General features: G+C 62.3%; 2 protein-coding genes across 3 annotated transcripts; both read left to right on the forward strand.

Annotated features, from left to right (window-relative positions):
• Window positions 1-2,874: 2,874 nt before the first annotated feature.
• On the forward strand, window positions 2,875-7,039 carry PRSS56 (serine protease 56). The gene is made up of 14 exons (XM_014254374.2): window positions 2,875-2,990; window positions 3,314-3,503; window positions 3,598-3,706; window positions 3,782-3,941; window positions 4,080-4,222; window positions 4,354-4,513; window positions 4,596-4,784; window positions 4,877-5,038; window positions 5,183-5,246; window positions 5,457-5,619; window positions 6,025-6,178; window positions 6,286-6,375; window positions 6,622-6,737; window positions 6,866-7,039. Exons 1-14 carry the CDS (start codon window positions 2,984-2,986, stop codon window positions 7,037-7,039), a joined length of 1,881 nt encoding a protein of 626 aa, XP_014109849.2. The 5' UTR covers window positions 2,875-2,983.
• A 984-nt stretch (window positions 7,040-8,023) lies between these two features.
• CHRND (cholinergic receptor nicotinic delta subunit) lies at window positions 8,024-12,080 on the forward strand. Of its 2 annotated transcripts, XM_005525014.3 has the most exons (12): window positions 8,024-8,146; window positions 8,820-8,965; window positions 9,147-9,191; window positions 9,282-9,391; window positions 9,507-9,662; window positions 9,861-9,976; window positions 10,235-10,435; window positions 10,786-10,897; window positions 11,020-11,134; window positions 11,326-11,527; window positions 11,634-11,752; window positions 11,838-12,080. In XM_005525014.3, the coding sequence occupies exons 1-12, from the start codon at window positions 8,101-8,103 to the stop codon at window positions 12,018-12,020; spliced, it is 1,551 nt and encodes a 516-aa protein (XP_005525071.1). In that variant the 5' UTR covers window positions 8,024-8,100; the 3' UTR covers window positions 12,021-12,080. The 2 variants fall into 2 exon arrangements, with proteins under 2 accessions (XP_005525071.1, XP_087917174.1); XM_088061048.1 differs by lacking the exon at window positions 10,235-10,435.
• The last annotated feature ends 920 nt before the right edge of the window (window positions 12,081-13,000 follow it).

Below are 13,000 nucleotides of genomic sequence, written 5' to 3' on the forward strand. Positions count from 1 at the left end.
GATGACACTGTCCCACCTGCCCCTCGCCGGGGCACATCCTCCTTCCCGCACCCCAGGCAGGACAGGGGGTACTGCGGCGGGGGGCATCGGAGGGGTATCCCCGAGGGCAGCCGCTGCTCAGCACGGGGTTGTGCTGTGCACTTGCGCGGGGCGACCCGTACTGCCAGGGTTAGGCTGGCACAGAGAGCGGGGACCCCCCCGCCCGGACACCCCCGCCTTCCCTTCCCCCGCCTTGTCCGCTCGGCCGCTCCCGGCCCGCTGCCCGCCTTTGAAACCGCCGGCCGGGCTCCCACGCCCAGCCCGGGCCCCCCGCGCCCGCAGCCGCCGGTGCGTTCCCACCGGCCCGGGGCCCGCAGGAGGGAGGGTGGCGCGGCCGGGGCTTGGCGTGAAAATGATCAAGGGCCGCGGGCAGCGCCGGAGCGCAGCGCCCGTCTGATGCTGCCCGCCCGGAGGCCTCGTCGAACAAAGGCGGCATTGAGGCCCCGGCTGCGCCCCCCCCTCCCCGCGCCCCCCGCCCCGAGCTGGCATCTTGGCGCGACATTAATGAACTCGGCTGTTTGTGTTCCCCCGGCCCCTCTCTCCTCCCACCGCCCGGGGGGCACCGTATATATCCATCCCTCCTTGCCTGCCTCGGGCATTTCGGGGGTTCCCCCCGCCTGCCCCCCTTTGCCCGCCCGGGGATGGAGCAAAGAGGGAAGAGGACACGGGACGCTCTTCTCGGGGCCCGGCTGTTCCCCCCCGTGCTTTTGCTGCCGCTGCTGCAGCTGGTGGGGGGGGCTCCCCTGGGCCAGAGGCTGTACCCCATGCCGGCCAGCATCCTGCAAGGTCAGTGGGGCACAGGAACGGGGTGTCTTTGCGGAAGAGTTTGGCTGGAGATGGGGTGGCTGTAGGAGACGGGACCCTTGGGTTCACCCTAGCGTGCCTGTGCTGCCTGGACTGGGTGTCAAGTGCCGCCAGTGGCACTAGGGGACACAGGGGATGCAGGGCGTGCTGTGGTTTATGCCCTGCGGCACCAACACTCCCCCTGGTCCTAGTAACTGTGCCAGTCCCAGGGGACACTCTGCCACAGCATGGCCAGCAGGAAGGTGGCTCTTCGTGGGTACAGGTGGTCACAGGTAGGGGCAGACGGGGGGATGCACACATAAGGCAGGCACAGGGACACATGGGCACATGCAGGGACAGGAAGACACGGGCACATGGATTCCGGTACACACAAGTGTGCACTCAAAAGTGTGCACAGAGGCACACCTGCCTGGGCTCACACCCTGTCTCTGTGTACAATAGGCACACAGAGCCCTGGGCATACACGCAGGTGTGCATGTGCCAGTCCCAGCAGGGAAGTGACACCGGTGGCTGTCACTCTAGGTAATGTCAAGGGGTGACAGGCCATGCCCAGCCTGACACTCACTATGGCAATACCAGAGCACAGGCACCAGGCAGGCTGGGGGCATCCCATGGCTGTGGTGGGGGGCAGCAGAGGGGCTCTGGGGGTCTGAGCACCCTGTGTGTACCCATCAGCACTGTCGAGCCGGGGGACACTGGTGCTGGAGGCGGCACTGAGGAGCGCACTGCTGGCACTGGAGCGGGCACTGTCTGAGCAGCAGCGGCAGTGGGGTGCCTGCGGGCTCTGTGCCCCCTGCCTTTTCCCACCTTGCGCCAACACCACCGGCCACTGCCCACGTGAGTCATGACCCCATTACCCCCACTGCCCTGCCCCCAGGACATCCTACCCAAATAGAAACCAGGATCCCCAGCTAAACACCGCCCAGGGGCCCTACCCAAAAACCATCCCATGCCCAGAAGATCCTACCAAAACCTGCACCCATGCCTGGAGGCTCTACCCAAATATTAATTTGGATGCCTAGATCATCCCCTAGAAATCCTATTAAAATGATACCCCAAGATCTTATCCATACTCATCCCCTACAGGCTTAACCTACAGGCTTTTACCAAAACAGTGCCCAGACTCCTGAAACATATCCCTAACTGCTAATGACCCTTCCCAAACAGTTCCCATCATATCCAGATCTTACCAACCACCTGGAGCCCTATCCAAATCATTGCCTGATCCCTTGTGAACTTTTCTGATATTCACCCCAAAAGCATACCCCAGTTCCCAGAAGACCTTACCAAACATGTTGACTCCACAGCCTATTATGCTCCCTTCCCACCCATCCCAAAGCAGAGTCTGGGGTGGCCTGGGCAGAGGAGCACAGGGAGGACACAGTGATGCCCACAGCCCTGCTGTCCTTGCAGCACCAGCTGTGCCCCCTGCCATGCCCCCCAGCTGCCAGGCCCTGCTGGATGCTCAGGCGCTGCCCAAGCTGTCCCAGCGCAATCAGGCACTGAGCCAAGCCTGTGCCCCCTACCAGCGCCTGTGCCCGCCTGAGGGGGCCCTGCACACCTGCGCCCCACTCAGCGCCCAGCTCTGCCGCCACCGCCTCCAGGAGTGCCGTGAGTGGGCACCTGCACCCCCCCAGCTCCTCCCAGAGATGGGAGACCCTACAATAACAAATGGGGTATCCCCAGGGAAGGGATACGGGGTATTGGGGTGACAGAGGGTGTTGGGATGGAGTGGGGAGATGGGGGTGGGAGTATGATAGAGTGGGGGATCTCTGGTGGAATGGAAGGCTAGGAGATGGATCTGGGAAGGGAATTGGAGATTTGGCAGATAGAGGTATTTGGAGGGATGAGCAAATTGGGCTGGGACACTGAGGGGCAACGAAAAATCTGGTGGGAGAAGTGAGCAAGGGGAAACTGGGGAGACTGAGTCACTGGGGGTGATGAGCACTCCCTGGGGTGGTACAGGGGTGTTTGTTGGGGCTGATGGGGGTCTGGGGGCACTGAAAGGAACTAGGGCGATTTGAGGACAGGGGGGCTGTGGCGGTGACTAGGGGGAGATTGTCCCCACATGCCATGACAGCCTATCCCTGCAGAGACGGTGGCCGCAGCCCCGAGTCCTGACGCAGCAGCGGAGGCGGCAATGCCAGGTGAGCCGGGGCGGCCCCGCCGTGCCCACGCCACCCGCCCCCACCACGCCGGCGGGCGCCCCCGGCCCCCGGCTGCCCGCTGGGCCGGGGGGCGGAGGTTAGCGTCGGCAGCTGCCGGGCTGCGGGGTGCCCCCGGCCCTCCGCCCGCTCGCCTCCGTGAGCACGATGAGGCTTGACAGCGCGCCCGACGCGCCTCATCTCCCGCCACCCCCTCCACCTGCCACGGCCATCCCCGGCCACCCGAGCCCACCTGGGAGACGGGATGTCCAGCAGCCCGCCTGCAGGACATCAGACATCAAAGTCATCCCGACTTTGTCCCCCAGGGAGCTGTGGGCGCCGCGGGATCACACAAGCCAACGCCACAGCCCCCCGAGGACGGATCATGGGCGGCAGCGTGGCCCCGCGGGGCGCCTGGCCCTGGCTGGTGTCGGTGCGGCTGCACGGGGAGCTGATGTGCGGAGGGGTGCTGGTGGGGCTCTCCTGGGTCCTCACGGCGGCACACTGCTTTGGCGGGTACGGTGGGAGCAGTGTGGGGATGATGTCCCTGCAGAGGCGGGCACGGGGAAGCACCATCACCCCTGTAACTGGCTGCTCCCCACCCCGCCAGGAACCGGAACGAGCTGGCCTGGACAGTGGTGGTGGGCGACTACGAGCTGGGCAAGCCGGGAGCGGGCAAGCGGGCAGTGCCCGTCCGGCGCATCCTGCCTCACCCTAAGGTCGGTGGACGTGGGCAGCACCCACACCTCCATGTGCCCAGGGGCCCCCACTGACATCCCCGCGTCTCCTTCCAGTTTAATCCAAAGACGTTTCACGGGGACTTGGCGCTGCTGGAGTTGGCAGTGCCGCTGGCCCCATCATCCACCGTCAGCCCCGTGTGCCTTCCCAGCGGCCCCGCGGAGCCCAGCCCCGGCACCCCCTGCTACATCGCGGGCTGGGGTTCCCTCTACGAAGGTAAGAGACACCGTGGGGTGTGCCCCTCTGTGCCCTCTGGGGTGTCCAGCCCCAGCGCACCGAGGCAGAGCAAGGGGTGTGAAAGAGAGGGAGATGGCCGGGCACAGGAGACACTGTAACAGGTGCCTTGCCTGGCAGAGGGACCAGCAGCCGACGTGGTGATGGAGGCGCAGGTACCCCTGCTCAGCCAGGAGACGTGCCGGGGTGCCCTGGGCAAGGACCTTCTCACCAGTGCCATGTTCTGTGCTGGGTATTTGTCTGGAGGCATCGACTCCTGCCAGGTACCACCGTGCCTGAGGGACTGTCAGCACCCCACTTCAAAAATCCCTCGCACAGTGCCGGGCACGTACCGCAGCCCGTGAGTACGGCTGGAGTCCCAGCCCAGCCCAATGCACAGGCATTTCCCCTGCAGGGCGACTCAGGGGGCCCGCTGGCGTGCGAGGACCCCACTTCGCACCACTTTGTCCTCTACGGTATCACCTCGTGGGGTGATGGCTGCGGTGAGCGGGGCAAGCCAGGAGTCTACACCCGTGTCACTGCCTTCACGGACTGGCTGAGTCTCCAGATGGACTGTGAGTGCTGCTGGCTGCACCGCGGGGTCATGGAGATGCCCGGGGGTTTTCAGCACTCATGTCAGTACCGGTTCTCTCACAGCTGCCCCTGGCAGCCGAGAACCGAGCTGTTTCGACCTGCTAGCCTTGGCACAGCTGCCCCCCGAGCAGCAGTCCCCGGAGCGCGCCCGTCTCTGCGCCTTCTACGCCGGATCCTGTCGGGCGCCTCAGGGCCGGGCCACCTGTGCCCGCCTGGCCGAGGAGGCCTGCCATGCCAGAACGAGACGATGCGGTGAGCTGGGGGTCATGCCAGGGCTAGGGTGCAGGGAGGGACCCCATTTCTGACATGGGGCCAGGGCCACATCTCTACCTCTGCGCCCACAGAGCTGCACTCCTATGCCCAGACCTTGGTGGATCTCCTGCGCCAGGCTGGGGACTTCATCCAAAACCAGTTTGATTTCTCCTTCCTCACCCGCACTCTGCCTCAGCTCCTGGGCAAGATCTACGGGCACTTCTTCCCTCCCCGTGTCCGCAGGGATGCCCCAGGTACTCTCCCAGGCTGGACCAGCCCATGCCCATTTGGGGTCCCCTCAGTCTCCCCTATGCTGGTGGATGGAGCACCAGCCCCTTGCCATGGCTTCCCAATAGGGCTCCTCTATCTCTTGTCCTGTCCTTTTCTTGTCCCTGCAGGCCTGGCTGTGGCACGGGGCCAATCCAGCCCCACAGCAGTGGGATCCCAGAGACCCCCCAGCAGGTGAGGTGTGGTGGGCCACAGGGTGAAGGGCTAAAGAGGCTGGGGAGGTGGTTGAGATACTGGTGGGAACTGACTTGCCATTTTGGGGACAGCCTGAAGCATTTGGATCCTGTTCCTGCTGCAACCAGAGCATCCCCCCAGGGTGCCCAGGTGGGGTGAAGAAGGTGGACACTGCCCACCCAGTCTGAGCTCACCCCATTGTGCTTCCAGGTGGGGGGACAGGCGGATGCCTCCCTTTGCAGAGCTTTTTGGGGTAGTGGGACCCCAGTTGCAGGACTGGGTGGAGGCTCTGAGGACCATGGCAGGGGGCAGCCATCTGGTGACAACACAGGACAGGAAGCAGCTCCCAGGGGAGATGCAGCTCTTCCTGCAGGTATGTGGGGAGGGACAGGCTGGGGGACCCCTGTCCTCCCGTGACTGGACCACAAGGGACCAAACACCTTCAGTTCCCATGTCCCCTCCTGACATCCCTTGGTCCGTTGTCCTCTGTGCAGCCACAGAAGTGGCATCTCTCACTTTGCCACCACAGAAGGGGCATCTCACCATCCCCAGCTGAAACCAGTGTTCCCAAATCCAGCCAGTGCGGAGCCAGCCATGGGTCTGACCCTGCAGCTCAGGATCTCACCCGACACAGCCACAAAGCAGTTGCATGTCACCAATGCCCTGTGTGACACTAGCACACCCATGCTCTGCACTCTGCCACCATGCACGTGGCTGTGCCCACGGGTGCCTTGTGGGTGCCCCATCACCCATCCTGTCCCTCTCTTCCCTTTGTCAGGGTGAGGATGTGGTGGAGGAGATGGTGGCACAGGGACGAGCCTTCCTCACCCAGCTGCGAGCAGAGTTGGACCTTGGCACCACCCCAAAAGCCATGGAGCCACAACGGGCATCTGGAGAGCTGGCAGGGACCCTCGTTCCAAGCCATGAACCCCGTGAGCCTGGAGGGACTGGGGGCAATGGGGCAGCAGGGTGTCCATCCACAGGCCAGCTCTGTGTCTGGGCAGTGCCCACCAGGGTTTTACACCTCTCTCGGTGGCAGGGTCTGCACTGAGGGAGAAACGTGAACTGGTGCCCACGGAGCTGCCCAGGGTGGAGGAGGAAGAGGAGGAGGAGGCAGGTGTGGGCAGAGGTAAGCTCCCACAGACCCTATGGGGAGCTAGGTATCCCCATGGGGACGGTGACAAGCCCAGCCTTACCCCCCTGTCTCAGGGCTCTCCTGTTTCAGTGGGACAGTCTTTTGCTGTATTCCCCGCCCTCTGCCCATGCCCCTCTGGCGTCCCCAGAGCAAGGGTGCTCCTCCCTGTGGTGGGGAGCAGCACGGTGCCCACACGATTGATCCCTGATGTCCCCTCCATGTCTCTCCTGCCCATCCCAGGGGCTGCAGCCTGTCCTGGCCTCAACGAGTCGGCAGTGCGGGTGGGTGCGGTGCGGGACCTATATGCCTGGGTGCTGCGGGTGCCCGAGGCAGACCTGGCCATGACCTTCCAAGAGGTGAGTGCCCCATCCAGCCACTCTGAGCCATGCACCCTGGCAGCCAGGCAATGCCATTCCCCAGCCTGACACTGTCCTGCTCTACCCTTGGCTCCCCTGGGACTCACGTTACTGTTGTCTCCCCACAGATCCTGGTGGACTTGGGCTCCAAAAACACCCAGGGACTGTACCGGGCACAGGTTCGGGCCACTGTAGGGGGCCGCCCCACAGCCTTCACTGGTCTTGTGGGGCTGGAGAGTGACTCACTGGCCCGTAGCATGCCTGGCCTTGTCGCTCTGGCGCTAGAAGTGCTGAAAACCTAATGGTGCCCCTGGGGCAGTGTGCCAGCATGGGGAGAGGGCACCAGGGCAGGTGTCTCTTTTGTCCTTCAAACACACTCCACTCCCCGTCTCAGGCTCTTCCACCCTTTTATCTCCAACTGTACCTCAGTCTCTCTTCCCACCAGCACTTCCTTCCCCAGGGTGATATGGCCCTGGTGGGTACCTGAAGTACCTCAGCCAGGAATCACAGTCCTCCTCTCCCCTGGGACCCTCACCTTGGCAAGACCACTCCCACCCCATCTTCCGCAGAGGCGCCTGACCTGTTATTTATTTGTACAGAGAAGGTTTATTTTTCAATAAAGAAGGGTTCTATTTTCCAGTAGCTGGCAAATGTGAAGTGAGTGCTGTGTCACCCAGTGCTGGCTAAGTGGGTGACAATGGAGGCACTTTCCAGGGGAGCTATGACATCCCATTGCATCCCCCTTCCCATCCCCCTGTACTCTGAAGTGATGCCTCCAGCCTTGGTTCCTGCTGTGTCCACCTTGGCACAGACTCCCCAGCCCCCTCCCTAGGGGTCAGACACCCCTCCTGCCCATGCAGCACCCACAGCGCAGCACTGGTGTTCACCCCAGTGACACCCTCAGCACCCCACATGAAACCTCCCGATGCAGGGGCTGAGTGTGCACGGGGTCTGTGATCAGTGGTGGGTGCCAGCCCTGTGCTTGGGCATCAGTGGGTACCCTGGGGACCCTGCTGTGGGGACCCTGCCTCTCCGAGCAGCATCCCAGGACTGCTGAGCAGCAGGAAAGGGACAGCTGCTCCCCGTGCCCAGCAGTGCCTGTGCTGGGGTGCCCAGATTCAGGGTGATGGGCTGACACCTGTGGGGCTGGCAAGACCAGCTGTGCCTGCCCATCTCCCCTTCCCTGCACGTGGCGGTGCCGGAAGAGAGGGGTTGGAGCGGCTCTCTGGTGCCGGTACCCTTCCCCCTCAGCACCTGGCACCATCCATCTCCCACTCCCTCCGGCAGCCGGACATCCGCTCAGCCAGGCCAGGCAGGGAAGCAGCCAGGGCCTGGCACGGCGTGAGGGCACCGTGGGCACCACATGGGGAACCTGCTACTGGCCCTGCTCGGGGCACTGATGCTGTCGGGTGAGCAGGGTCTGGGTCATGGGGTGCCCCGTTGTTCTGCTGCATGGGGTGCCAATGGGTTATGGGCCCCCTCAGTGAGGCTAGTGGGGGATGATGGTGGGAGGGTCCAAACTGGGCACTAGGGTCCCCAGGGCTGCATTTTGGGTATTACCTGGCAGAGTCTGCTCACTGCGTGTCCTTTGTGCTTCTTTTGTGGCTGTGCCACCCAGAGCCACGTCCCTGCCCAGGCTATGTGCTGCCAGTGCACAGTGTCATTGTATCCATGTGTCCCTGTAAGTGCCTGTCTGTCCCCAGTCTATGACCATGTGTCCCTGCACACGCTGGTCCATGTGTGTTCTGTATGTAAAGCCACCTGTGTGCACAGCTCCACCATGTCTGTATCCAGATGTCTCGTGTCTGTGTCCCTCTCTGTGCTGGGTTTCTATCTGTGTGTTGCTCTGTGTCTGTGCCCACGTCCTTGTCCCGTGACCATGTGTGACCATGTGCTCCCACACGTCTGTCATTCCTGCATGTCCACGTCTGGTCCCCTGTGCAGCACAGACATGCAGTGTCCTGGCCTGTTCCTCTCCCCTCTATTCTTATACCACCCTGCCCTTGCCAAGCATCCTTAGGGGGGTGGCACTGGGCCCAGTAACCCCTGAGCCCCCTGGTTTGCCTGACCCCAAACCCTCAGGTGGACTCTGTGTGAACCACGAGGAGCGGCTCATCCACCACCTGTTCGAGGAGAAGGGCTATGACAAAGAGTTGCGCCCTGTGGTCTCCACTGACGAGGTTGTAGATGTCTACCTGGCCCTCACCCTCTCCAACCTAATCTCACTGGTGAGCCCCAGTGGGGAGGGTCCACTGTGGGGTGCCCCCCAGCCATGCCTCCCCCCTATGTGAGGGAGGGTGCATGGGAGGGAACCCTGAGGCTGCTCTCCCAACCCTGGATGCTGAGGGTTGGGGGTCCTGGGCTGTGGGGACACCCTGGCATCTCACTGCCCCATGTGGCTGTTTGCAGAAAGAGGTGGACGAGACACTCACCACCAACGTATGGCTCGAGCACGTGAGTAGGGACAGGTGTCACAGCATCAGTTGTGCCACTATGGGGTGGCCCAGTATGGTGAGGGAGTGAGCTGTGGATTCTCCCTTCCAGGGCTGGACTGATTACCGCCTGCAGTGGAACAAGTCTGAGTTTGGGGGCGTCGAGGTGCTCCGCCTGCCACCAGACATGCTGTGGCTGCCAGAGATAGTCCTGGAGAACAAGTGAGCTGTGCCCTAATTTCCCCTCCCAATCCTTCTGCACTGTTTACAGTGCATGTCCAGGACTCTCCTGGCCCCTTCCCAACAGTGCCATAACCTTGTCTCCCTCTTGGCACAGCAATGATGGGCTCTTCGAGGTCGCCTACTACTGCAACGTCCTCATCTACGACACGGGCTATGTCTACTGGCTGCCACCTGCCATCTTCCGCAGCACCTGCCTCATCAATGTTGATTTCTTCCCCTTTGACTGGCAGAACTGCTCCCTCAGATTCAGGTGCTGGCTGGTGGTCAGGGTGGCCATGTTGTGCCTGGGTGCCTGCTGCTGCCAGCACCTCCCCTTGCTGTTGAGGTGCAGCGAGGTGGGGGTCTGTAGGTGACTTGGTGGCCTAAGTCCATCATGCTGGAGGTCAGGGGGGTTGGGTGGGGGGTACCCAGCAGCCCCTCACTGTCTGTCCCCCCGGCTGTGGTCCAGGTCGCTGGCATACAGTGCCCTGGAGATCAACATGCACTTGAAGACGGACAGTGACCCAGACACGGGGAAGTCTTACCCAGTGGAGTGGATCATCATTGACCCTGAAGGCTTCACAGGTAATGCTGGTGTTCTCTGCCATGTCCTGTGGCAATGGGACACCCTGTAAAGAGGGTGACAGTGGTGGGGGGACGCTTTGGAGCTGGGGTGCACTGCCATAGAGAAAGTTCACTACCGGGGGCTTTGGCATCCTGGCACTCATTCCACCTTGGAATGCTATCCACACCCTGGTGGGGGAGGCTGGTGCTAGTGAACCTGGTGAGGATGGTCATGGCGGGTGTCCCCCATGCTGTGTGCTGTCCCCTGTGCCCTGGCAGAGAATGGGGAATGGGAAATCATCCACCGCCCAGCCCGCAAAAACATCTACCCTGACATTCCCCTGGACACCAGTGAGCACCAGGACATCACCTTCTACCTCATCATCAAGCGCAAACCGCTCTTCTATGTCATCAACATCGTCATACCCTGTATCCTCATTGCCTTCATGGTCATCCTTGTCTTCTACCTGCCCGCTGACAGTGAGTGAGCCCTGTGGCATGTGTGCCAGTAATGGGAATCACATCCATGGGGCACCTCTGTGTCCCACACCTGCACCAGGTCCTGGGGCACAGCAACACCCTAATGCCCAGCATGAGGACAGCCTGGAACTGGAATATCCCCATGCAGAACACCATCACCCCAGCCAGGTACCCTGGCAGAGGTGCATTTGGGCATAGGATATCCCACAAGGGACCCCAGGGTACTCCCACAACAGAAAACCCCAATATGGGGCACTGTATCATGGGACACTGGAAGAGCAAACCCTGCACTGGGGGTTCTGCTAGAAGCACGTGGGGCAAGGTTTTCCCTGAGCTCACCTTTTCTTCAGGTGGTGAGAAGATGACCCTGGTAATCTCAGTGCTCCTGGCCCAGTCTGTCTTCCTCCTGCTGATCTCCCAGCGCCTGCCTGCCACTTCCCATGCCATCCCCCTCATCGGCAAGTGAGTTCTGGGCACCACTGAGTGCAGCAGGGACATTGTGGAGTCCCTTGGTGCCAGAGGGCAGCTCTGCCTGTGCCCAGTCCCTGTGGCAATGCTGGCTCCAAGACCATGCTCCCTACCAGGTATCTGCTTTTTATCATGCTTCTGGTGACAGCCGTGGTGATCATCTCCGTCGTGGTGCTCAACTTCCACTTCCGCACCCCCAGCACCCACATCATGTCTGACTGGGTCAGAGAGGTGAGCGGGGTGTGGGCTGGGGTGGGTGCACTGGTGGGTACAAGGGTCACGCTGTACCCCACAGAGGACATGGGACAGCACAGCCCTGGCACTGCATCTGCACCGGATGGAGTCTGGGCAGAAAGTGGGGACAAGGTGGCAACACACTGGGGAGGTGGCCAAGGGACACAACACTCCCTGTTGTGTCCCAGGTCTTTCTGGAGAGCCTGCCCCGGCTGCTGGGCATGACACAGCCATCCGAGAGCCCGGCGGGCGCCCCATGCATCCGGCGCTGCAGCTCGGCCGGCTACATCGCCAAGGCGGAGGAATACTTCAGCGTCAAGTCCCGCAGCGAGCTCATGTTCGAGAAGCAGTCAGAGCGGCACGGGCTGACCAGCCGCATCACCCCTGCCCGTGAGCCACAGCCCCTGCGCAGGGACAGACGGAAGGGTGGAGGGGATGGGGTCTGCAGGGCTGGCAGCTCTTCGGAGCCCATCTCACCACCCCCTCTCATCCCCAGGTTTGGCGCCGCTGGGCATGGACTCAGGAGAGGAGAAGCCCTATGAGCACATCAAACCTGTCATTGACAATGCCAACTACATTGTCAAGCACATGAGGGAAGAAAACAGCTACAATGAGGTGGGACCATGGGCACTGGGGGGGCTGGGGGGCTCCCTGTGCCCACTGTGTCCCCACACTGCCTGGCTCCTGGCTCTCTCCACAGGAGGTCGACAACTGGAACCGCGTGGCCCGGACCCTGGACCGCCTGTGCTTCTTCATCATCACCCCCACACTGGTGGTGGGCACTCTCTGGATCTTCCTCATGGGCATCTACAACCACCCGCCACCACTGCCCTTTTCTGGAGACCCCTACGACTACCGGGAGGAGAACAAACGCTTCATCTAGAGGGGTGTGGGGATCCCATGGGCCAGCCTCTCCCCACCTGTCTTGGTCTGGGAAAATAAAGCTGAGTACTTCTTGCCATGGGACACTGAACTGGCAGCTGCCCTCAGTGGGCCCCACTGGGCACAATGCCCAGCCTGAACACTGTGTGTGTCCTGGGGAGGGTGATGCCCACCCAGGGAACGGGTGTTGTTGGATGGACCTCAGCTGTGGCTGGAAGGGGTGATTGTCAGAGGGGATGTGGTGGTGGACTGGCCCTGCTTCCCCTGTGGGCTGGACACTTGGGGCAGCATGGGCTGGGGAAGGAGTTGGACCCCCCAGCATGGCACCATCCCCTGCAGACCCACTGCAGTTGGCAGAGATGCCATCAGTGCCCACATTTTCCCCTTGCCCCCATGATCCCCCAGCCAGCCTCACAGTGTCCCCCCAGCACACCCCATCCCACAATGCAAGGCTGGGGGCCCAGAGAGGTGTCTCCTTCCCCAGGTCAGCAGTGGGATGCCAGGGCTCTGGTTTCAGGGGACACAGCTGACGTCCCCCCACCGGCAGTGGCCCAGGACAGCTGTCACATCCTCTCCACTGAGCCAGGAATCTCACCACACCCCCATCCCCTCCTCCCCATGACCCTTCTACACAGGGGCTGGAAGGATTTGAACCCCCAGGGGGTGCATCACTCCCCAGGCTGATAGGATGGGACTTGCCTGTCCCTTCCCCACCCTATAGTCTGGGGGCAGCCACTTCCATGGCAGGGACAGGATGTGCTGGCAGGGGCCACCCCTTTGCCATAACCTGCAAGGAGATGCATCCCTTTGGGGGAGACACGGGGAACCCAAGGCACAGAGCTCATTTTGCCCCTTGCCCCAGTTCCAACCTCTCCGGCACAAAATGCCAGAGGAGCTTCCCGGCAAAGCGGTATCGCCCCACCAGCGGGGGAAGTGGGTGGTCCCTCCCGGGCCCCCGTGGCTGTTGGGAACAGCTGACGG

Source organism: Pseudopodoces humilis, chromosome 11, assembly GCF_049639895.1.
Source record: "Pseudopodoces humilis isolate 2021_Gansu_Grassland_sample_001 chromosome 11, ASM4963989v1, whole genome shotgun sequence".
NCBI classification, from domain to species: domain Eukaryota; kingdom Metazoa; phylum Chordata; class Aves; order Passeriformes; family Paridae; genus Pseudopodoces; species Pseudopodoces humilis.

Excerpts from the sequence above, each read along its gene's own strand:
- CHRND (XM_005525014.3), top strand. The coding sequence starts at position 8,101 with ATGGGGAACCTGCTACTGGCCCTGCTCGGGGCACTGATGCTGTCGG. Across the intron at positions 9,392-9,506 it reads GAGATAGTCCTGGAGAACAA|CAATGATGGGCTCTTCGAGG; the intron begins GTGAGCTGTGCC and ends CTCTTGGCACAG. Across the intron at positions 11,528-11,633 it reads CAGCCGCATCACCCCTGCCC|GTTTGGCGCCGCTGGGCATG; the intron begins GTGAGCCACAGC and ends TCTCATCCCCAG.
- PRSS56 (XM_014254374.2), top strand. Across the intron at positions 4,223-4,353 it reads GAGGCATCGACTCCTGCCAG|GGCGACTCAGGGGGCCCGCT; the intron begins GTACCACCGTGC and ends TTTCCCCTGCAG. Across the intron at positions 4,785-4,876 it reads TGCCAGAACGAGACGATGCG|AGCTGCACTCCTATGCCCAG; the intron begins GTGAGCTGGGGG and ends CTGCGCCCACAG.